The sequence below is a fragment of the Paramormyrops kingsleyae genome, chromosome 17 (assembly GCF_048594095.1).
Source record: "Paramormyrops kingsleyae isolate MSU_618 chromosome 17, PKINGS_0.4, whole genome shotgun sequence".
Lineage (NCBI taxonomy): Eukaryota > Metazoa > Chordata > Actinopteri > Osteoglossiformes > Mormyridae > Paramormyrops > Paramormyrops kingsleyae.
The window spans coordinates 2251961-2275330 of record NC_132813.1 but is presented as its reverse complement, the minus strand read 5'-3'; the positions used below and the strand labels follow the sequence as shown (position 1 = coordinate 2275330).

Below are 23370 nucleotides of genomic sequence, written 5' to 3'. Positions count from 1 at the left end.
CAGTGCCATTATTGCGGGCAAGATGATCATATGGCACGTAGAAAGGTTTTAGATACAGGCTGTGGATTTAAGATGGATGCGGTAACAAACAGCAAACATGAGCAAGACAACAACAGACATAACCAATCGCTCCCTGAAAATGTTCTACCGGTACCCCAACCCCCCTCCATCTCAAAGAGCTACATGTTGTACGAAAGACAGATGCTTGTCACATGTGACATTTCTCCGTTAACAGGACAGAGTTATTTTACGCTATTTTATGGTCCATCCTGATCAAAATTAACGGCATAAAAGGGCGCAACCCACGACAATTAGCATTTAGATGGGAATGAGTCAAAGGTCAGCGGGAGACTGGGAAAAGGTCCTTAGGGTGCATGTCTCGCTAGGCACTTAAACTATAATGCAAGCAGCCGCTCGTTTTATTGGCGAGCAATTGGAGGCCAGGGGACAGCCAGGTCCATTCCAGGGAGATTTACGCCGCACTAATCGTCAACCTACCAGCTTTCGCTGCATCGAACTGTGGTTTTTAAAAGACAGATAACAGATACAGGAGCAAAGCCCATCACTTTGGCCCATTCAGGTAACAAACATTACAAAGTTGTGTTTTAACTGATATACCTGCCTACAGTAATGACCCCCTACACAGAAAATCGCACCCCCCCCTCACCCATACATATGCCTTTGGTCAGCAGCAGGGAACGACACACACCCCTCTAACAGGAATGCGCTGTGTGGCTGCGGGGATGTGGCATTCTAGAATTTTTTTTCAGTGGAAAATGTCACGTACAGTTTCATCTCTATCAATACAAATGGCAAATCACACGATGAGGTCTGAAGCTGCCAAATTGCTGAAATTCGTGGTGTTTTTAAGAAGCATGGAAATGCATCTCTGTATTTGGGCTCAGATCTGCGTCAGAGTGAGGGGGGGCTGGCGGTTACCTGGGTCAGAGTGGCGTATCGCAGGTCCAGCCGGCGCATCGCTGTTTCCTGCCGGGGTGGGGGGGTGGTATCTACAGTGACACGCACACCCCACGTCTCCGTGGCTACGTGAGTTCTGAGTGTTTGCTGAAGGTGTGAGGCTTGCTGTGTACATGTATGTAGGGAGGGGGGCGTAGGGCGGGGGACGGAGGGAGGATGGGGGCGGGGCCTCATGCCCCATTTCTGACCACGGCGGCCAGTCTCCCATGGTGCTGCAGTTCTGTGTCTGTCTTTGTGCAGAAAGGAGCCCATTGTCAGGAGCAATTAGCCGCTGAGAAAGAGTGACGGGCCGGGGAGACACCGCCCCCCATGGGGCAGAAAACGGAAAATAACCTCAGGCCAGAGAAGGGCGCAGCCCATAATCAGAATAACCGCATTGAAACGGGGCGTCTACGGAGAATGAGGCATCCAAGAAAGATGAGAGAGAAGAGAGTTTAACGGCCATCTAAATCTGAATGAATGAACGAGACAGAAAGAAGTGAACCAATGCACTTCCAGATAAAAGACCAGATAAAAGACGGCCAATGGGAGAAGAGCACAGACTGCGTATGCTGCACATGCTGGGACCCAAACACACTCATCCTTCAGGATGTTATCTGGACTAAAATGAGGGTTCATCACTGGCCAGCATGACAGTGGATGGAATTCAGGCTCAAATATTCATGTCAAATCAAATTGTTCATTTACATGGCAGTCCACACACACACACACACACACACGTTTATATTCACATATTTGTGGGGACTGTCCATCCATCCCTATGGGCATAACCCTAATCCCAAAACTGACAACCTTAATCAACCCTAATCTCTACCCAGCCCTAACCTTTTTAGTTTTTTGATTGCATTTACGGGTTTTTATAAAATTGTGGGGACCAAAACAATGTCTCCATAAGGTAAAAAGTTACAGGTTTTTGTTGTGGGGAAATCTGCTCTCTCGTCCCCACAATGTAATAATTACAAACACACACACACACACACACAAACACACACAGACACAATAGTAAACTCTTTTTCATACAAGTTTTCATAGATGGCATAAGGAATCAATAACATCAAACTACCAAAAGCAATGCAAAGGGAAACACAGATAAGATCGGCAATGCAGAGTGTTTACCTGCTGAAGAATGACCATGCTTCCGGATTATTCCTTGACATCAGAAGTCACTGTGTAGGACCCTGGGGTGGCGAGACAGATGGCAGAGAGGCAGAGGTGAGGAATGTGTGAGTGTGGGGGGGGGGGTCATTGAGGGAGGGGGAGGTCTGTAAACCCTAACCCCCCTACCCCTCTGTCCCACAGGTCATGTGACCTGCATGCTCAGAAGCTAAAGAAGCCCCTGTGCCATGCCCGTAAGGACCCCCCCTCCCCACAGGACAGCGCTGTCATAGCTCTCAGTGCATACCGGCGGTGGGGGTCGGTATGAGTGTCCCACACTCCGCTCTGCAGGCGATGGCATGCCGTGTGACCGCGATAACGCCGGTTAATGATCTGTCACCTGCAGCTGATGTCACACGACATCTCAAGCCTTGACAGGGACGAGTGGACTTTAACCAGCCCGGGGAATTAAACACGCCATTTCAATGAGGGGGCTAGCCTTACTGTCACATGACCAGCACATCGCTCGGCCAATCACATGGATCAGGTTGTCTTGGTAATCCAGGTTGGCTGGCAAAATCTAATTAAAGCGGGGAGTCATTTTTGTCATTTGCAATAAATTGTCCACTGGCAGCCCCCCCCCATCCTTTTCTGCCCATCTCTGTACTAGTGTTTTACGCCACTATTGACCTTTTACTGCAAGGTGACGGAAAATAGGCACGCATCAGGCTGCATTTCCCCTGTCTGCCTGCAGCTGGCGCTGTCCACGTTCGACACAGATGACAAGACCCCCCTAGATGTAGAGGTTCTGGCTGTTCAGGTCACGCTGCCGCGAGCAGGCAATCGGTACCACCGGGTCACAGCATGCACTCGCATAAATATTTCACCAGCTAATTACCGGCGTGGGGGCCGGGGGGGTCATGCCTGCAGTCTGCTCATCGCCCCTGAGCTGCCCTCCTGCACCCGGGGCCACTCAGCTATATGTCCAAGACAGATGTGAGGCTTTCATCCTAGTACCGCCTCACACTAGGACGACTCTGATTATTAATTATTGACTATTGTTAAGTCGATTGGCTGATGCTTTTGTTAAGCAGAAGTTTACAGTACCACAGCTAGTACTGCAGGGTTTCATTATAATGACAGCAGCCCAGCTGCCCCCATAATGGGTCATACCATCTTACGCCTCTCTGTGTCCAGTAGTGTCTGTGGCAGACTGAATATGGGTGCGGTGGGGGGGACCGCTTCACTGCGGTCCTAAACTTCTGCTGGACATTGTTGCTGAAAATCCGAACAGTAGCTGGTGACAAAGCGGCCTGCTGTAATTCCATCGCCCCGGAGACTGCCGCCCCCCCCCTTCTGACCCCCTCCGCAGGACCTTGCTTCCGTTACAGGAGGCCATGACTCGCAGCAAACCCCAAAGATTATCTACGTCCAGCTCGGCAATGTCCTAACCATTCACCTCGGTGACCATGAGATGGAAGGTTAACCAACATTCATCTACATGTGGAAGATCCCTGGGTTCACGGTCAGCACCTATCAGGATCATGGCTGATTGTTGACCAAAACTCACCATACGGCACCTGAACACTAATATAAGGACATAGGGAGCCCTCAGGCTCTAGGTCTTCCGGCCAAAAGGCATGATGCCATCCAGTCTTCCAGGAGAGAGATTATAAGTTAAACATGATCCCTTACCGAGAAGCATGGAGGTGCCTACCAGATCATCTCAGTGTTCTCCATGACGGCCAGGCTGACAACGTCCACAGCATAGTAAGCATTAACCTGCAGACACTAAACACCTAAATCCCACAACATACCACACATCTATACCGGCAATATAAAACATGGGTCTACCTCCTAGAAGGATCCCTCGGTACATCCTTCCTCCTGCATTCAAACACGAAACACTGCAGGAGATGCAACATAAAGCCATGCGATTGCAGGGACACAGACGTGTTAAGGGGCATAGCTCTGAACATCATCTTTGTGTCAGCTGTTGCCATAGAAATAACAGCCACAGAAAACAAACACATGGCCCCCATGATCAGGAAGAGGAGGTTGGCGATACAGCTGGAATGATACTCGGCCTTTTACCTCCTCAAAGAGCTCAGTGTGCCACGGTCAGCAAATCCAAAAAACTCCACAAAATAGGGCACTGAAGTAACCACCCCTTCAAACCATCCATCACCAGTTATCATCATGACCGGCCCACAACACACTGAATGCTGCAAGTGGTCTGTTAACCAACAGCAGTCGAATCCTTGAGGGAACCTTCCGGGCAGGGACCGCAGACCGTCTGTCAGTAGTCTGTCAGTAGTCTGTCAGTAGCTCTCACGAGTCTGGCTCAGATGCTGCCTTTTAATTAGATTGGTCTGACGACCTCCTCTGGATGCTGAAACTACTCAGCACCTAGTAACACTAAGAAACATTTCCTTTGCCATCATATGAGCGGCAGATGCTGAAAATCCACAACTGGTAAGACAGAGAGAGAGAAGTAAGAGAACTAGTATGTGCTAGTATGAGGGAACTATAGTTCCTGGGTATTGAAGTACCAGTTTCCACACCAGGAAATACTACAGAAGTCATTGTAATCTGAGATGTGACGCTTAAACCTAAGCACAGGTCTTTATCTGCAATTTAAAAGGTCAAATCAGAGGAATGTCCGCAGTAAGAGGCTGTGGGGGAGCAGCAGGAGGCAGACCGCCAGGGCAGCGGGAGACAGACCGCCAGGGCAGCGGGAGGCAGACCGCCAGGGCAGCGGGAGACAGACCCCCAGGGTAGCGGGAGGCAGACCGCCAGGGTAGCGGGAGGCAGACCGCCAGGGCAGCGGGAGGCAGACCGCCAGGGTAGCGGGAGGCAGACCGCCAGTGACCGTGCACTTACCCTCATCGGAGCGCGGGACCATCTCCTTTGCCAGAGCCCCCCTCAGCTACATCCGCGGCGTGTGGTGACAGCTCTGGGCTGGGGACCGGGTGCGGACGCACTCTCACACTCCCTCTCTCTCTCTGTCACTCCGCAGGGGGGGCCGTGGAGGTATTAGAGTGACAGTGTGTCGTTCTCATTCACTGGCACTGATCCCTCTTAGTGGGGGAGGAGTCACAGCGCGGGACACGACACCCTGGGGGTGGGGGGTGTGTCCATCTCATCAGTCACTCAGCATGGCGTGAAATGCCAGAATATTCATCTAGCGTCTGGCCCCACCCCACTCAATTATCCCTCAGAGCCCCATTCAGAGCCGGCCCCCTCCCCCATGGCCCCGTGGACACACACCCCCAGTCCATAACAGTGACATGCGCCCCCTACAGGTAGCATGCTGTCTGTGCACCTGTGATGCGGCCTCAACTCTTCCACCTCCATGCCTGTGTCTGCACACCCAGAACTTTCCAGAAGGATCAATGGTTTATGAGACATACATTTGTTAGCATAGAGGGGGTAGAATCCATGACCTGAGTAAGGAGAACATCTCATAGATTTATATTTTTTGATCGGCCTGTAGATGCTTTATAGAGGGAAGCCAAGAAATAAACATTTAGTTTGAAAAAACGATGTGAAAAGGCGTTGAATCCTCAGATCGATCACAGCGCAACCAGCGCAACCACATCAGCTATGATACAGATTTACCAGTAACTGATCAAACAATTTATTTCCCAAGATGAATATCAAACCTTTGTGTTTGTAAAATAATTTTACTGGAAGGTACAGCAAATAAGATTCAAAGCTTTATTTGAAACTTATGCCACAAATTCATAAAATACAGCAATTATAAAACATTTTTACCTTGTGTATGCTGAAAGAAAACCTTTCAGACCAGTAAACATAAATGCATTAAACCAAAGACCCAACAGAGATACAAAATATTTAAAAAGTACAAAATATTGATTAGAAATGATTAAAGAAAGTATTAAGTATTCATATCATGGGATTTTGCCATGCAGAAAACTTGGTTAAGAAGTAAATTACCCAGCACAAAATGGAGTCCGACAGACCAGAATACACTGGGGCGCGGTGGTCTGCAGACCAGACTTCCACTTCCTGTTAATTTCCACAGTAACTGACTGTCCACTTTGGCTTCAGTGTCAAAATACACGCGTACGGTGGCGAGTCACATGCTAAACGACACATGGGAATAAACAAAATAATAATGCCGTGTCACAGGGAATGTAAAGCTATTAAAAATCACAGCATTAATACTGCATGCAGACATGTCAAAATGCGCCACCCTGTGGATGTGTGGGGGAAGACACCTCTGTCACGGAGGAGTCACAAAAACCCTGCACAGGGTCTGTTTCCATGGTGACGCTCCCGGCCACACCCCCCTCAGGTTTACCCCATGTCATGTGCAGTAACTGCCCCACACATGGTACCGAGCCAGTAAACGTCCATAAAGCGCCTCTTTGACGACTCCACTGCCTTCCCACCCGTCACTGAGCCACAAGCAAACCAAGGCTGCGACACCAGATGACACCCCCACTGGAAGGATGCGACCACGTCCAGCGTGCATCAGAGGTAAATGTCGGCTCACTATTTGCATAAAAGACCCGCCACACGCAGCCGTAAAGGAGACACATCGACCAATCATGGCACAAGGAGAGCAAGACAGGGGTTCGAGACAGAACTGAGATTCGATTTAAAGTGCAGGAAAGCAGTATGGCATTTTATCAAAAGATAGGGGGATTGGTAGGGTTACTGCCGGAAAAGAGTACCTTAACAAGGGTACATACAGCCTGCCCCCCTGGGAGGGGGGGGGAGGGGGGTCAGAGACCTGAATGGGACACTTTTCAGTGGTGTAGCCCTTGTAAACATAATTAGACTGATAAGTCATCTTGGAAGCTACTCACTGGTGGGGGAGGGGGGGGGTTGGTACATGCGAGTTCTGGGCAAAGCCCCAAACAGCAGGGATGACGGGGGGGGGGGGGTTAGATGTTGGTCAGCACGTTGCTGGTCAGCAGCCGGATGGTGAGGGTCCCAGGCAGGTCATTGCTCTGGCGGTTCCCCTTGTCCCGCAGGTGGACTGTGTGCGTCTCCTGCAGGTCATTGGGGGTGCTGGACAGGGTCACCTGACCCAAGAAGGAGTCACACCCCACATTCCAGTTGTAGATCTGTACCAAAAGGGGGGGGGGGGGTTATACATACAACATAAAATAAACACAAAGGGAACGCTGGTATTGCTGGGACAGACTGGCGCTTTGCAAACCTCGATCTGGATGTGATCTTTCTCCTTCTTCCTGTAGAACACCCCCTTGATGTCAAAGTCCGGGTTACAGGTGTTCTTGTGCACTGGGGAACGCACCTTCATGCCCTCACAGCGGATGATGACATAGGGGTCGGAAACTGCAACAAGAGAGACAAACATGCTGACCAGCGGCAAAGACATCACACTGTATATTTAACAAGAGAGTGAGTACAGCCTCTCGCCAGGTTACCATGGGGTTACATTCATCACACTAACACTGGAACACTTACATTAACCTACAGTCAAAATCATTATCACAAAGCATGTTTTCTAATAAATTGTTGAATATCTCTTGTAATTTATTGAATTATTTACTGAAAGTGAAAAACATTTACACATCATAAAGTCAACATGTGGTAACACGGACCATAGTAACCCGGAGAATGTCTGTATACATATTTCTACCCACAAGGGGGCACCAGAACACAACAAATTATCCGAATCTCACCACTGATGAGTCAAGCCCAGACCAAGATCACTGCCTATGCCAAAATTATGATTTCATGTAATTCTTTATTCACCGCACAAAGAACTTCTACGTCCACTAGGGATTCTACACACAGCTCTATGACAAAACACTTTTAAAATACTATTCGTAAGAGTGTAGTGTGATGGTTCTCTCAGTAGGTGGCACTGCTGTCCACTGTACCGGGTTCAAATCCCACTTGTTCTTTCCAGTATGCAAGGGTTTTCTTGGGGTATTCCCATTTCCTCCCACCATACAAAGACTTAGAGTTAGGCTAACTGGCATCTCTAAATTGCCAGTAATGTTTGTACTGAGAAAAGCTGGAATCCAGTTCAGTCCAGCCTTGTGCCCTTTGCTGCCAGGGAAAGGCTCAGTGTCCCACTCAGTCCTGCTCAGGATAAGCAGTTGCAGCTTAATAGATAGTCACAGGCTCTTACTACCGGTAAAAGGATACAAAATATTGCTGTGGCATATATTTGTTATGGTATACAGCATAAAAAATACAGCATTCTTGAAAGTTCGAGATGCTTGCTATATTGCAAATGTCCACACGAGGGCGCACCTCCGTCAGAATCCTGGCCTTGGAGTCCCTCTGCCTTTACCACATGCACCTGTGTCACCAGTTTAGGGTACCCACACATGCCTGACCAGCACGTCTGCGGGGGCTCGTCGATGGTCAGTTCTCTGGTGGGGGAGGGAGGGGTTGGTTGATTAATTAAAAACAAAGAAAGAAACAAACAAAAACAGTTATATTACAGCCATACGATCTGTCACCAAGGTCTGGGGGGGGAGGGTCACCCAGAGGAGGAGTTGACCTACTTGCAGTGAGAAGGCACATCGCTGAACACACGGAGCAGGAAGTCACCCTGCTGCATGGGGTCAAAGGTCGTGGGGATGATGACATAACGGCCCTCCTTCAGCTCCTTCCTCAGGAACACGCTGCGCGAGTTGATGTAGACGGAGCTGGCCGCCTTTTGCTGGGTCTGGTGCATCCGGTAAGTTCTGTTCAGCTCAACCTAGTAACGGGAAGCTGGTTACTAGAGCGATGACAGAGATCCCAGCACCGGACCACTAACCCACCCCCCAGAAGCACAAGCCCCACCCCCCACGTCCTGCTCACCCTCTGGATGTCAAAGCCGATGGCCAGGTTCTCCCCTTTGCCTTCCTTGCGCTGGCCGCGGTGGTCCTGCTGCTGCAGACAGACGAGAACCTCGTCTTCCACCTTCTTCACGTCGAACATGTACTGCGTGAGCAGATAGGGGTTATACTCAGTAACACCCAAACCGGCAGGAACGGGCGTGATGGCATGTTCCTCTCGGCTGGGGCCTCTACCTGGGGGTTCTGCAGGAAGGTGGCCTTGTGGTTAATACACCCCCCAGCCCGGTTACTCAGCGGGTTCTCGGACGACGCCCAGGATCCTCGCATGACCTCCTCCTCCCAGGTCTTGTGGATGCTCAGATAAGACGTGTTGATGAGACGGCAGAGAATCATGTCTGTGAAGTGCTTGCAGAAGTCCTCGAAGTTCATCCTGGTGTGGGGGAGAAGCGATGGGTTAGGGGTCACCTCCACGTCGACTGCCACAGATACCACACTGCAGGAAGGAGGCGCGGACGGAGAGAGGCTCACCAGAACTCTCCGTCGTCCTGGACGGTGACTCCAAGCTTCTCCCTCTCTCCCTTACTCACTCTCTGCCATTCCTCAGAGCTGAAACGGACAATGGGAACCTCTGCAGTTTAGGCGGAGACAGGCCGGCCACGCCCCCTTCAGAGGGCCCAACAGGAACATGCGATTTTATCAGGGATGCAATTACACCCCCTACTGGCCAAATGAAAATTTTGTTAGAACATATCAAGTTCAACAACATTAAATTTTATTGTACAGTTATATTTGAAAACGTAGTTTGTGTTAGTCATGTTAATTTGTGTAATCATTTATTGTCGCCTATATCAACAGGGGGGCCTGAAGCAGAGCCAGAAACTGACCTGCACTCTGGGAGAGGAACCACAGACTGACTACGACCACGAGGAAACCTCCCTGTGACGTCAAGCCTTTTGGGTATTAGAAAGGTAACGAGACCAGTGTAATAAACTAGCAAAGCAAATAAAATATCCCCCCTCTGTAATCATTTGTCCTACGCAGGATCACAGAGGGTAAGATGCTCTGGGCAAGGCAGGGAACAACCCAGAACAGGGCACCAAACCCATCGCAGGGCACACTCACACACTCACACACCATTCACTCACACACCATTCACTCACACACTCACACACCATTCACTCACACACCATTCGCTCACACTCTCACTGTCATTCACTCACCATTCTCTCACACACCATTCACTCACACACTCACTCTCATTCACTCACCATTCACTCACACATTCACCGTTCACTCACACATGCACACCTATGGACAATTTGGTAATTAACCTCAACATGTTTTTGAACTGTGAAGGGAAACTGGAGGAAACCCCATGAGAACACAGGGAGAACATTCAAACTTCACAGCTGGAGCCATGGTGAAGACTCGAACCCTGGTCCCAGAGGCATGAGGCATGAGGCCGTCCAAATAAAATATTCAACCTTAAAAAACTACAGATGAGTACAAAAGGCAAAACAAGGGGCAAAGCCTTTTTTTTGTAACTCATAAACTTCCCATGAAGCGACATTAACATTTTAAGGCCTGAGATTCCGCAGACTGTCACTCTCACTCTAAACAATTGATGTGGCCAGTTATTAAAAAAATGATTCACATGGCTTAAAATCAGATTCCTCCTCTTTAATAATTCACAGCTGAATAAGAGAGTGACTTTATATGACCGGAGCGATGCAAAGGTGGGAATTTGAAAAATCAGAGGGCCGCTACACCAGCATCCAAGCTAATGGGGCCGATCAGGGTCTCCGAGTCATTTTCCACGCCTTTAGCCACAGCAACAGGATGAACATTTAAAAAAACAGAGATGAAGTGATGCTTTGCAGGAGGATCTGCTCATCGATCTTCCTTTTCACTTGCCACCTGACATTTTCCAGGCCCATGGAATTAACTCCCAGCATGCACCTGGGCACTCAAACTCTGGAGAGGTGCTGTGGTGAGGCTAGAGGCTTACAACGCTTCAGGGAAAGAGCGGCGCGAGCTGAGAAGCGCCATTAAGCATCGCTAGCGAGCGCAAACACGCGCATCAGCAGTCAGAACACCAGCAACATTAAAGAAAAGCCTTTATCATATGACATTAACACATTATATTTCTCCCCAAACACTCCTTAGTAACTGCGAATTAGCCTGGATTTAGGTGTAATTAAGGTCACCACCCTAAACAGATTGTTTGAGCATGTGACCAGGGGGCAACTCTATCAGTTTGGGGGTAGGATAAACACACACACACACACACACACACACACACACACACACACAGCCATGAGAGTTTGGCCTGTTCAGAGCAATAATGGGTGGACCTCCAGACCAGAAGGGGTCACTACCTGTCACTCCAGGGCCCATTCCACTCCTTCTCCCCCCAGGGGTTCCTCATGCGGATCATGTTGAGCTTCTCTGACTTGAAGAAGGCCAGCAGGCCGTGGCCCAGGCGCACCTTGCGCACGTCCGTCACTGCGTAGGCGTGGCCCTTCACCAGGCCGCAGTCTAAACGCGCCTCCATGTCTTGCACGCTGGTCGCCTAGGAAACAAGAGTGCCTGCATTCCTCAGCAGCTCCATGCTCAAAACACACAGGAACAATGAAGTTTTGTGGTATGCAGACTTCTTTTTTCTTTCCCTAACGCTTTGATAGAAATCTGCTGCCTGGAAGTAAACTTCTTCATGTGTGTCTAATTTCAGACAGATGTTTGCTGGAAAAGTGCTCCTCTCCTGTGGAGCCTGAAATCCCTCAGGTCACGTGGGAAAATGGAACCAGAAGCTGATTTGCCCCATGAATATCGGTCCTACTGGTTTGCCTAGCTGTTCAAATATGAGGAAAAAACCAAGACAAAGAGAGCATTGAGCTCTGAGTCTGACGGCCTTTTTCCAGGAAAACTGACGTGACGAGATCATCTGTTCATAATCTGTTTTTAAAAAGAAGCTTCATCTTTAAAGATCGGAATTATTTAACAGAACAAATCCCACGTTTATCTTCTGCTTACACACAAGTCACATTCTGCAGAGCAAGGAATGTCAAGGGCAGGTAGCCAGGCAACAGGATGTGTGCCATCGCCATAGTAACGGCCCCAGGCCTCACCCGGATGGAGCAGCTGATGAGGCCCCCGCGGTTGTGAACCTTCAGGACCCTGTCGAAGAGGTGGTTCCGGGCCTCGTCGTCCTGCGAGAACGTTCCCTCCAGCATGTCCATGGGCTCGCACACCCCCCCCGTGAAGTCCACCAGCGCGTCGGCTGTGTTTCCCCCATCCAGTGCTTCATAGCAGACGTTTACTCTAGGGGCCGAAGGATGGTGGGGGGGGCAGAGGTTCAAAGGTCACCAAATGCTGGCACATTACATTAAAACTTTACACACACAGATCCATTTATGACCCAAAAACGTGGGGGTTTTAACCCAACAACATTCAGGTGAATACCTCCCAGACTGACCCCCCCATACACAAACTCTACCCCCCCCCCCCGCCATCTGATTGGCTGTCACCGCTGTTCGCCATGCTGTGATTGGCTGTACTTGCTTGGCATAGGCCTTTTCCACTAGGGCGCTCCAGAACTCGTTGGCGTCGTTGGAGTGGCAGTAGACCAGCTGGTTATTGATGGTGGGCAGCCGGTCGTCGATCACCACGTCCACCCACTCGCCAAAGCGCCAGAAGTGGAAATGGAAGATGCCAGCGTAGGTGTCGGGCTTCTCGGGTGCCCATTCCTGCTCCTTCCAGTTTGGGATGACCTGGCGTTAGGGGGGGAGGCTGAGGCTCGATACACATGATGCAGGCACAGTCAGCCTGGGAATATGGCTTCAAAGCGCCATCAAGATGTACTTATGAAAGGAAAAAGCAAGATGACTCAATTATAAAATAATCAGCACTTTAACTCAAGAAAATAAGAGGGACAAAAACCAAGATACATTAAAAAAATTACAGAAAGAATCCCCCCCCCAAAACAATGGCTGATAAGGTCGATGATAATGATTGAGAGGGACAGTATGACATCACAGCGGATCATAGACGGATGGGATGCACAGGCCCACAGAAGGGGCCTCTGCGTGCTGGGGGGGGGGGGGGGGGTCCGGGTAGCACTTAAGCATGAGTGTGTCACGGCCCCCAGGCCACATGGGACAAATTCACAAACACAGGAGCGTGCAAACTACCTGGAGTCTGTCCCAGATGCCCCAGAGAAAATCCCAGGGTTGGAGGAGTCGACGTCAGAAGCTGGCGTTGCCTAGCGAAGCCATACACACTACACAAGTCCCGCCCCCAGGCTCCCCAGCCTATCGCCTTTCATTTATCTCCTGTGCGATCCTGCCTTCAGTATCAGCAGCACCATCCATAAAGGCTGCGGGCGTCCAGAAGAGGCTTGCCACATTTGGGGAACAGGCTCGCAGCCGGGGGAGCGCAGACGACGACGCAGACGCAGCCGACGACGCAGCCATGGCCTCGCACCTGGAGCTGCGCTTTGAGGAGGACCCGCAGCTGACGGAGGTGATGCGTCTGCGGGTGCAGTCACTGCAGCAGCGCGGGCAGAAGCGGCAGGACGGCGAGCGACTCCTGCGGCCCCAGGAATCTGTGTACCGCCTGGACTTTCCCGAGCAGAAGCTGCGCTTCGCGCGCTGGGGGGTGCGGCTGTTGGCTCCGGGCCGCCTCAGTGTGGTGGGCACCTCGCAGCACTGGACGCCGGACCTGACTCCGCTCATGACGCGGCAGCTGCTGGAGCCCGTCGGCCTGTTCTGGCGCAGCCCTGGCGATGCCGACGGCGCCGCGGTGAAGTGCTTTGAGGCCGACACCCAGGAGTTCGGCGAGCGGATCGCGGAGCTCGCCAAGATCCGCAGGGTCATGTTCTTCCTGTTCGGGTTTGAGGACGGCGCCGACCCCACCAACATCGACTGCTCCATAACCTTCAAAGTGCTCCAGTAGAGGACGCTGCTTCTTGCCGACCCCCCCGTATGAGGTCACGCTGTCCCCCACGGCTCCCCAAACCCGCCTCTGCCGTCATGCTGACCATGAACACTGAATCTCACTCTTAGTCAACGTTAGCACGCATGCTACATTGCCACTTCCGCTCATCAGCGCCGGATTTTCTAGCATCTTCTGATCCCGTCACCCAAGCCTGGATATTCATAAATACCATCCTGTTTCAGCCTGGGGTGTCACATATACATAAACAGAACAGGGAAAAATCGACGGACGGCTCCTTCTGTTGTGCATTTGTAGGTGATGAAGTGTGTGAAGTGGTAGACGCTGTTAAAGTCTGTGTTAACTGCAGCGCACGTCGAAATAAAAGGTGCTGTGTAAAGTTGTGTAATGTCCCTCGCTGTGTTGGTCACGCTAAAAAGCCTTGTCACATGCTGATTACACAAATTCTCTCTTATTGAGCCACATTTTGAGCATAAACAAGCTCATTTCCTGTGCGAATAACATTAATAAACCACGAGAGGCATTTTGCTTCCACTCTGACTGGTTCCCCGACGTCACAGCGGCACTGGGTCCATTAATGAAACCTCTAAATGAACGTACGACATCTACATTTCAAGATATGCTTACAAATACACACGAGCTGGAAATTGCTGCTATCTAACCACACGTACCACACCAAACGGCATCACACGGGCTCTAGTCCGAGGTCATACTGACCTCAGATCAGCATCTGATACCACAGGCCTGAGGTCCAGACGAGCCGCTTCCGCACGGCCGGTGGGAAATGATAATACTCGACAGGACGGGCTTTCTGAGAAATGATACCACGACAAGCCGAATTAAATAATCAAACAAATGTGCCATGATCCCTTACAACAAAACGCAAAACTCTACTGGGAACTACTGGGTACCTGCACTCAAGTTCATTATTTTTTTGAATTACGCGAGGCCCCTGCAGGCATGTGAAAGGACAGCTCAGTGGGCACATGTTAGATAACAGGGTGAACACAGTGGGGAAACGGGGAAAGGATGTTCGTACAGAAACAGCGATGGGTTCCCACTAATTAGATCTCAGGGGGGTCAGAGTGTCAGCAAGAGGCACTGAGGACTGGGGCAGCGAGGGACGGCCCCTAATGAGAATGTTCCGGATCCTACGTGACACCATGTAGCTGGACGAATGGTCACCTCAGTGGTCACGCTCTAAACTTGCGGACTTAACTGTATGCTGTCCAAACCAGCAAGTCACCAAACCTCAAACCCTGTAAATCTGTTAGCTCGGAATGTCCTCCAAACGCTTTATGTTACACACATCGTACAGATGTATATAAACTAATTCAGGAAGAAAACACTGGATGCCATTAAGCAGTTAAGCTGCACATGCAGTGATTGCAGGAGCTCCGGTAAACGCTCTTGGTGAACCACGTGACCAGCTAACCGATCGATTCGGCGCCTGGTTAGCGAGGTTATCTGTGTGTGCTTACTCTGCTCCCGTTGCCATGGCGGCCGGCCATAATGGGTCGTGCGGAGACTCGTGGAGAGCGCGGCCGTGGGTAGCCGCGGATGCAGCTACTTGTGGGCCGCCTCCAGAGGAAACCAGAGACTCCGCGTTCCAGCCCGCCGCCCCCACCCCCCCCGCGACACCATCGCATCGCCCAGGGAGGGCCCCAAACGCACGACTGCAGCCCGGAGGCTCACGACAACCAGCAAGAAAAACACTCCCTGACCGTGCCTTTCTGCGCCTCCCGCCGGAGCGAATCTCCCTCACGCTAACGAGCAGTGATGTCAGCTTTACCGCGGCGACGCTGCTCCCATTCCGCTCCTTGTGAGCGAAGTCGAGCAGACACCACACGTGTGGTCAGACCGTCAAAGGCGAGTCGGGGTCACTTTACCTAATTAATGCTCAACCCCCTCCCCCGCCGTCAGAAAACCAGACATACCCCCAAATTAGGTTGGATCACACCTTTTACATATTTGGACAGTTAACAGCCCCTGATCCTGAAAGCGGATGGATGAAACATCTTAGCATTTTAAATCCTGCACCTTTCAAGACTCACCTTCTGCCAGAGCGGCTCCAAGGAGGCCAGACTGGAGCAGGCCGCCACAAACCAGCAGTTTCCCAGCTGGCCTTGGTGCAGGTCATGCGCACTGATGCCATTGACGAACAGGTGGGGGTCTGCACACAGGTCCTGGGGGGGGGGAAGGGGAACACGGTGACACAGAGCTAAGAGAGAACACGAGAAGAGCAGAAATGGCCGGCCCAGTGCATCATTAAATCCTGCTAACACCAGCGTCCACAAATGCCAGCCAAGCCCTGCAACACAAACGATCACAAATCCACTGAACAAGCAAACCACCAGAACCACACCCCCCCCCCCCCCCCCACCAGCACTCTGCCCCACCCCCCATCACTTCACAGACATGAGATAGAGTGTCAACAAACCAGGCACGGGCCCAATTAGGAAATGTATTTGATCAGGATGTGGCAGACAGTGCCCACCAGCAAGCAGTGGCTGTGGTCATGTGACCAGCCTTGCCGTCATTGGGCTATTGTCCTGTCAACAGCACCTCCCCTGCACGTCGACCACAAGCGTGAGGAGAGGCGTCTACATGGTGCACATGTGTTCAGCCACAGAGTCTGACTGCTCCAACAGTGATGGGGTCCCCTTCCTACACAGTCACTGGATCAAAACTTGGGAAGGACAAGCTAATTACCCTCAACCGCCCGCCGTGCTTCCGCCGTCCCAACATGTCTCCGGCATTTTCCCCTTTAGAAATGAGGGGTGAGATTTGGGAAGATGGGGGTTCCCTCAGGGATGGGACACGCACACACGCTACGGCACGACGCCGCCACCAGGGCGGCGACTCCGAGCGCCTGCCGCAGCCACCCATGGTAACGCCGTTATTTCACTTTAAATTCCGTCTCGTATAAACAATGTGCTGAGCCCAGCCCTGTCGCTGTCATCTTAAACCGCTAAAACCAAGCAGACAGAAGGCAGCTACGGGAAAGTCACCAAACGGGTCTGTGAGGATCGTGAGGCACAGTTACGCTACACAGCTACACCGCTTTGTGTGCCCATGTGCGGTCCCCTGTCCTCCTCTCTGCTGCCTGACGTCACAACACCAGCCAGACACCCCTCTCTCTTCTCCATGTTCCCTGCATGTGACAGATGTGGGGCAGGGGGGGCAGGTTGCTCCTGGCAACCAACCACATCATTTATACCAGAAGTTCACAGTCGAGGCAGCAAAAAAAAACAGAGATAATGTCAGAGGGGTATGAGGATAAAACTGCACACTTACAGTATCCAGTTACACACAGGCCACAGCCCCAGTGTCTGACACCACGTACTGCGCCCCCTGGGGGACGACAGGGGTACAGACAGTGCAGGTCTGATGGGAATCAGGTTATACATCAGGACGGCTGACCATTGGCCTCTTAGGGTTGGAGCGCCAGCCTCTGCAGGAGGGGAAGCCCCCACCCCACCCCCACTGGGGGGAACCAGCCTCTGCAGGAGGGGAAGCCCCCACCCCGCCCCCACTGAAGGTCAGCGTGGTTCACCGCCTCACATTTTGGAATGAACCCAAGCCGCAGACAAATGGATTCTGGGAAATAATCTTCCACTGAGGACTTTTGAGTGTTAGTGCAACGTTAGGGAAACATTGTTAACCGGGGTGGGGGGAGATCGGGGGGCAAGTCTGAGAGATGCATCAGCGAATAATGAGCTTCTTAAGCAGCTACAGGGCCAGCGAGCGGATATCGATCGTGCCCACCCCTCCCTCGCCACCACCTGAGCACTGGGCCATAATGAGTGTCGAGTCCGTTTCCTGTTTATCGGCTGATGCTGGGGGGGGGGGATTAAGGATGATCCTGTGAGTAATGGACAGTAGTATTTAATCAGCACTCAGTCTCTCTCATGAGAGATGCAAGACACAGGAAAAATTAAACACACTCTTGTTTGTGCAGCATGACGTTGACCGTCAGATTGATTTCATTCTTTTGAAAGTTCTGGGAATTATTTTTCAGTCTTTTAACGTGGAAACGTCTTTTCCAGTTCTGTCTAGAGCAGGGCTGGGAAGTCTTACCCGCAAAGGGCCGGTGTGGATGCGGGTTTTTGGGGTAACCTTTGGGTCAGCTGTTCAAACCCAGGTGTGAGGACTCAGCCAATCAGTCCTCTAAGTAGTGACCTAATTAGACAGTTGTAGCAAAAACCACACTGGGACAATGTGACCCCCCCCCCCATCAGACAGAGTCTGTTTCCTCATCATCATACATGATCCACAGACCCTCCCCGCAGGCCCCCTACCACCTGACTGCTCTCTGTCTGACATTTGTGTTTCATTATACTAGACAATTATCTGTCAGCGGTAGGAAACAGCCCCCCGACCCGAGGCCCAGCTCCCGATAAGGCCGCAGTGACACGGCACCACCACTGGAGGCGCTGTGGGTGCGGTAGGGATCCACTTGTTGCTGGAGCTGCAGGTGGGATTAAACTGGAGCTAGGTAATCCAGAGCACCGCAAGCGATAAGCCAGATGAACCTGCTGATTCACCCTGCGCGCGTGTGCGTGTGGCGGCCTGCTGGGAGACAACACGGCACAGTATGGCACGGTACGGCACGGCACGGCACCCCACCTTGGGCCTCTTCCACACCACCTGGCCGATTTGGTTTCGCTGGAAGAAGAGCGACTCATCGCTGGTGGGAAACAGAGGGTCCTCAAAGAGCACCTTGCTCTGCAGACACTGCTTCTTCAGGGCCGCGTACCGCTGGCCCTTGTAAGGACTCGCCGAGGAAAACATGGCAGAACCTGCAAGGGGAGGACATGACACACAGGGGGCGCCGTCAGTACTATCAGAGGAGGACGGCAAGGCAGAGCCCTGAAAACACAAAATACTACAAAATACTACATGGATCATTTTTCCAGGTGCTTAGCTGGGGAGTTCACAAAGATTGACACAAAGACTGCTTTGTTGGTGACACCCAACAATGCAGTTTTGTTCCAACACCGAAAAACCTGATTGCACTAATTATGTTTTGATAAAGTCTGTTATTGGCTGAATCAGGTAAGCAGGTGATGGATTGTACCATGTGGAACGACTGGGGGTGGGGGGTTCACAAGCTTGTGTGACATGTATCCAAAGCCAATTACATTTTGTCTCTATTCCAACAGTGACAGGTCTATCCACAGTGTCATTACTTACAACGTCAGCAAGGCTTGACAGCAGCACACAATCCGCGGCCCGGCCTGTGTTTACGTGGATTCTGTGTGACGAGTACAGGCATGACACACAATGCCCCAGCTTGCCACAGAGACCTGCAATCTGCCCAGCACTTGTCAAGGACGTGGGTTGCCACTTCCATAAAAGTGACTCTCCCAGCAAAGACCCATACGGCTGGCTGGAGCGGCCCACTGCCACTGGGTTACAGTGCGGGGTGGGGCTCCCACTGCGAAAAGCGGCCCACTGCCACTGGCTTACAGTGCGGGGTGGGGCTCCCACTGGGAAAAGCGGCCCACTGCCACTGGGTTACAGTGCGGGGTGGGGCTCCCACTGGGAAAAGCGGCCCACTGCCACTGGGTTACAGTGCGGGGTGGGGCTCCCACTGGGAAAAGCTGCTTCAGCTCCTGTCGATTGTTGACAGACCCTTGTGGTAAGTGGTGGGGGGGCGGGGGGGTGGTCATTAGCTTTTTTTATTGAATTCCTGACAGCTTCCAGCTCTCCTTAATTATTGGGCCCAGCCAGAAGTTGCCCTCTCAGGTGCAGGTCATCCAGCTGCAGGGCCCCCCAAGTCTGGACAGGGACAGCTGCTGGCTCCTCAGCTTGGAGGAAGTGTGTGGAAAAGGGGCTGGAAAGTGTGCTGGGACACGCAGGGTGGACACTGCAGCGGCAAGCGGCTCGAGAGAGGAGGCCATGCTGGACCTCAGAGCCACGCTTCCTGTCACCTGATCATAAAGGCCTGTGTGTGAGGAGGTAGGGGGAGGGAGGGGGAGGGAGGGCACTCCTCCCTGTGGAGGGCAGTTACACCTCCGACTGACAAAACTGGTCTTGTAAAATGCAATTCTTCTGCAAAGAAGGACTGCATACCACACCTCAGCCGGCGAAACACACCCCCCCCCACTCCCATCCTCTGCACCACCTCCCTGAGTTTCACTTTATAGCTAAACCCGTGAACTGTACTGTTTTAGAGGTGGGCGGGTTTAATAAGCCGGGGACCCCGTCCACACAGAGATGTGACTGGATCCTGCCCCCTCCCACTTCACAATGGGGGCTGCGGCTTGATGAATAAGCCACGTCTGCTGGGACACTGTGACGGATTTTGACAGTAATGTCACTGGTGTCAAAGTGAAGAAACCGCAACCATAAAACTGAACTTTGTATTTGTAATGTTTTAAAGTTGTGACTTTATGAATCGTATTCTGACAGACAAAATCGACAATAAATATTTTATATACGATTTGACTTATACAAGACTTTACAAAATTTCCATTTCTGCACAACTATAGACTAATATGCAGGTATATTTACTTGTAAACACACGTCATATTTGATAGCTCATAGAGGCGCAACGACAAAATGACATGGAGTTTTTTGTTTAGGGCCCCCAGAGTCACTAGAATCTCCTCTGCTTGCTCGTGCACGATTTCCGTTACAGCGGCCACTTTCAAGGGTCACGGCAGCAGCCACAAGTACCAGGAGAAAACCCGGGAATTCTATCCAGCGGCGATGCAGAGGCCCCCTGACGGCGGGGACAGTGAAGGTCCGAGCTTCGGGAGTCACCAAATGCATCACTCACACGCGGACGACCTGCCCACAGCTCACGCTAACCCAGCTTCCATTACCCTGACCTGAAAAGCCAATAAGGACAATGGGCCTAATACCTAGGGCACACCTTGCCCAGCTCTTGTTCCTCTTGTTGACAAAAGAATAGCAGTAAAATCTGCCTTTATTGGGCATCTTCCAAAACATCAAAGTCCTGTTTGACTAGAGGCCACCTGTGTTTTCCCAAAGTGGCCTGAAGCCAATCACCTGTGGCAGAGAGTACAGAGTAACCATCATTTACTAACAGTACTGAGTAATCGGGTCAGCTGGAGGGTCCCCCCCCCCCCACCCCCTTACTCAGGGCGTAACATAGTTAAAAACCAGGAGGGCGAGATCGAAAGTACCTTAAACTCAGCCCATCTGATAGCTCGGGGTACTGGAGAAACCAGTGGGAGTGACCTCGAAACTCGACTGCGCCGATAACAGGATCCGCCGAAACAAAAACTAACTGCTGGCCAGTAAAAATAAGGAAAACTAATACGAGGGCCACGGCACAACAGAAAGGCTCATACGGCATCAAGGGACAGAAAATGGGGCGACCAGACTTGCGGGGAAAGAGTCACCGAACCACGGATAATAAGGCGCTGCGCCGTTTGCTGTTTCTCTTACATTTCGTAAACAGCCGGGACAGAAACTCTGGAGGTATGAGAGACAAGAAACGACTATTGGAGTAAATAAGGGGGTGAGTCACGATCACTCCCTCTCTCATACTTCAAAACTGTTGGAGGAAGTGTGCAAAGGGTGGAATTCGAAAGTATACACCCACACACCCATACATATATAAAAATAATCAAACAAAAATATATTAAAAATTAAGTAGTCGATAAATGCTTTGACTTCCCCATGTTTTTTTCGGCACCCCCAGGTGACAAGGCGGGGCTCCCTGCGGTTTTTTGTGCCAGAAAACAACGCTTTGCAACTCAGATTTTTTTCAGTTGTTTTGCTCCAAAGAATGTCATGTTAATTAGCGGTCCGAAACGGCAAGAAACACACAAGAGGAAACCAATTTAGTCAGATGTAGGCGCAATCTGCTGGACCCGGACTGTATGGTGTGGGGTCTCTGCTTTTACTGGGTGCGGACCACACTGGGTGCGGGTCCAGTCCCCGGCACCGGACGGCAAAAGCGTCTCCAGTGAACGCGGATCGGATACAGTGTTTAAAGCGAGCGAAGGGCGCCTCTGCGTAATGCACGCTGCACTTTCTGATAAGCACACATGCCCGGCAGCCCCCCTCCACCCCGCTGCTTTATCACTATCGCTTTTCGCCTAAACATACCCCATTCCCAGTTGAACTCCCCCCGTTTCCCCTTACCTGCGCTGGGATCCTCTCCCCCGCTGACGCACTCTCCAGAGCCCCTGGGGAAAGCGGAGGCGTGAACACAACCAGCAACGCCGCCGCCCCACGATGCGAGACTCCCCGCTCTGTACACGGACTTGTTACTCTCACCCTCCAGGGAGGGGCCGGTGAGCGCGTAGCTGCACTGCGCATGCGCAACCAGCGCAGCATCCTAAGGCAGTGGTTCTCAAACTTTTTCAGCAGGAGGCCCCCTGGTGTAGGGTGAATCCTTTTGTGGCCCCCCTCCTCAAAAAAAAATCATGACACAAACCATCCTCAAACTTACAATTTTACTTAATTTTAGATTTTAGATTCTGTTTGTAGTCTTTATTTCTCTGGTTTGTTAAATTTACATTTCACAAAATATAACATTGTATTAAAACAGTTTTGACAGTAAAACTAACATTGTCTGAAAAGTGCAACAAAAGTACTGAATACTGAACAGTAATTTATGATGTCCATAGCAGCGTAGTGTGCTATGTAAAATTTATATTTACATTTTTTTATACTTCTATTTTTTTTTTATACATTATATTTTACATAGGTTGACAAGCCTGATTTATATACAGGTAATTTTTTTTTTTTTAGATTCTACAATTTCGATGCGGCCCCCCTAGCGCCATCTGGTGGCCCCCCAGGGGGCCGCGGCCCCCAGTTTGAGAACCACTGTCCTAAGGTTCGAGGCTCCACAAAGTCTCAACACAATCTCGGGAAATTATTACAAAGACTTTAATCAGATTTATTGCACTTCTGTTGAATCCCTTCGTAGTTAGAACTTAGAAGATTTGTTTCTTGTGCAGTCATTTTTGGAATGGTATTATTAGGTGCATGGACAGAATAAAGTAATTATCCCGTTAAATGTATCAAATTAGTCTTGATTAAAATAACAAGCATACCCGCCTTTTGCATCAGACTTAAGGATCCGCAAAGAACAGCCAGATTTATAGATCCATATAAGTTGTATAACTTAAAGTTAAACAAGACGTGCTGTCTTCCTTATACTGCAAGCATTTGCCAGGAAAGCCCCTTCGCATCGACCGTCAAGCTACGCACTGGCTTCCCGTTGAGTAAAGTCGGATTGTGCCGCCCCCTTGTGGCCAAGTAGAGAATCCCTGGTTTCGCACATTGCATGCATAAGAATTGGTCACATAAATAAATGCTGCTAGCAATTAAATGAAATTGCTGTACTCCAAACTGTGCAACGTACAAGGTATAATAATAATAATAATAAAATATTAGGTAGTAAAAATATGAAAAATGTAGAAAATGGACCTATATAAAAAGTGAAGATAAAAATTTAGACGCCTATAAAATACTTGAGAAAATGTACTTGGTTTTAAAATTTGGTCCGGACGCTGACCGCTTTCTTGCTGCTACTGGCAGAACCATAACCGCATAG

At 50.7% G+C, this 23370-nt stretch overlaps 3 protein-coding genes across 4 annotated transcripts in view; 1 reads left to right on the top strand and 2 right to left on the bottom strand.

Annotated features, from left to right (window-relative positions):
* The window catches only part of myo7aa (myosin VIIAa), a 35504-nt gene extending 30464 nt beyond the window's left edge, over positions 1 to 5040 (bottom strand). For both annotated transcript variants that reach the window (XM_072701421.1, XM_023792452.2), the window contains exons 1-2: positions 4957 to 5040; positions 2095 to 2156 (exon numbers count right to left, since the gene is read on the bottom strand). In XM_072701421.1, the coding sequence (XP_072557522.1) occupies positions 2095 to 2112 (18 nt within the window). In that variant the 5' untranslated portion in view covers positions 2113 to 2156; positions 4957 to 5040. The remainder of the gene's footprint in view (positions 1 to 2094; positions 2157 to 4956) is intronic.
* A 739-nt stretch (positions 5041 to 5779) lies between these two features.
* capn5a (calpain 5a) lies at positions 5780 to 22103 on the bottom strand. Its single transcript, XM_023792506.2, has 13 exons — positions 21948 to 22103; positions 18453 to 18625; positions 15878 to 16009; positions 12432 to 12640; positions 11999 to 12191; positions 11249 to 11442; positions 9399 to 9476; positions 9105 to 9300; positions 8893 to 9015; positions 8592 to 8788; positions 8335 to 8456; positions 7268 to 7404; positions 5780 to 7172 (listed from the first exon to the last, which is right to left on the bottom strand). The coding sequence occupies exons 2-13, from the start codon at positions 18615 to 18617 to the stop codon at positions 6990 to 6992; spliced, it is 1929 nt and encodes a 642-aa protein (XP_023648274.1). The 5' UTR covers positions 18618 to 18625; positions 21948 to 22103; the 3' UTR covers positions 5780 to 6989.
* ompa (olfactory marker protein a) lies at positions 13246 to 14202 on the top strand. The gene has a single exon (XM_023792507.2). It carries the CDS (start codon positions 13341 to 13343, stop codon positions 13821 to 13823), a length of 483 nt encoding a protein of 160 aa, XP_023648275.1. The 5' UTR covers positions 13246 to 13340; the 3' UTR covers positions 13824 to 14202.
* Positions 22104 to 23370: the final 1267 nt, after the last annotated feature.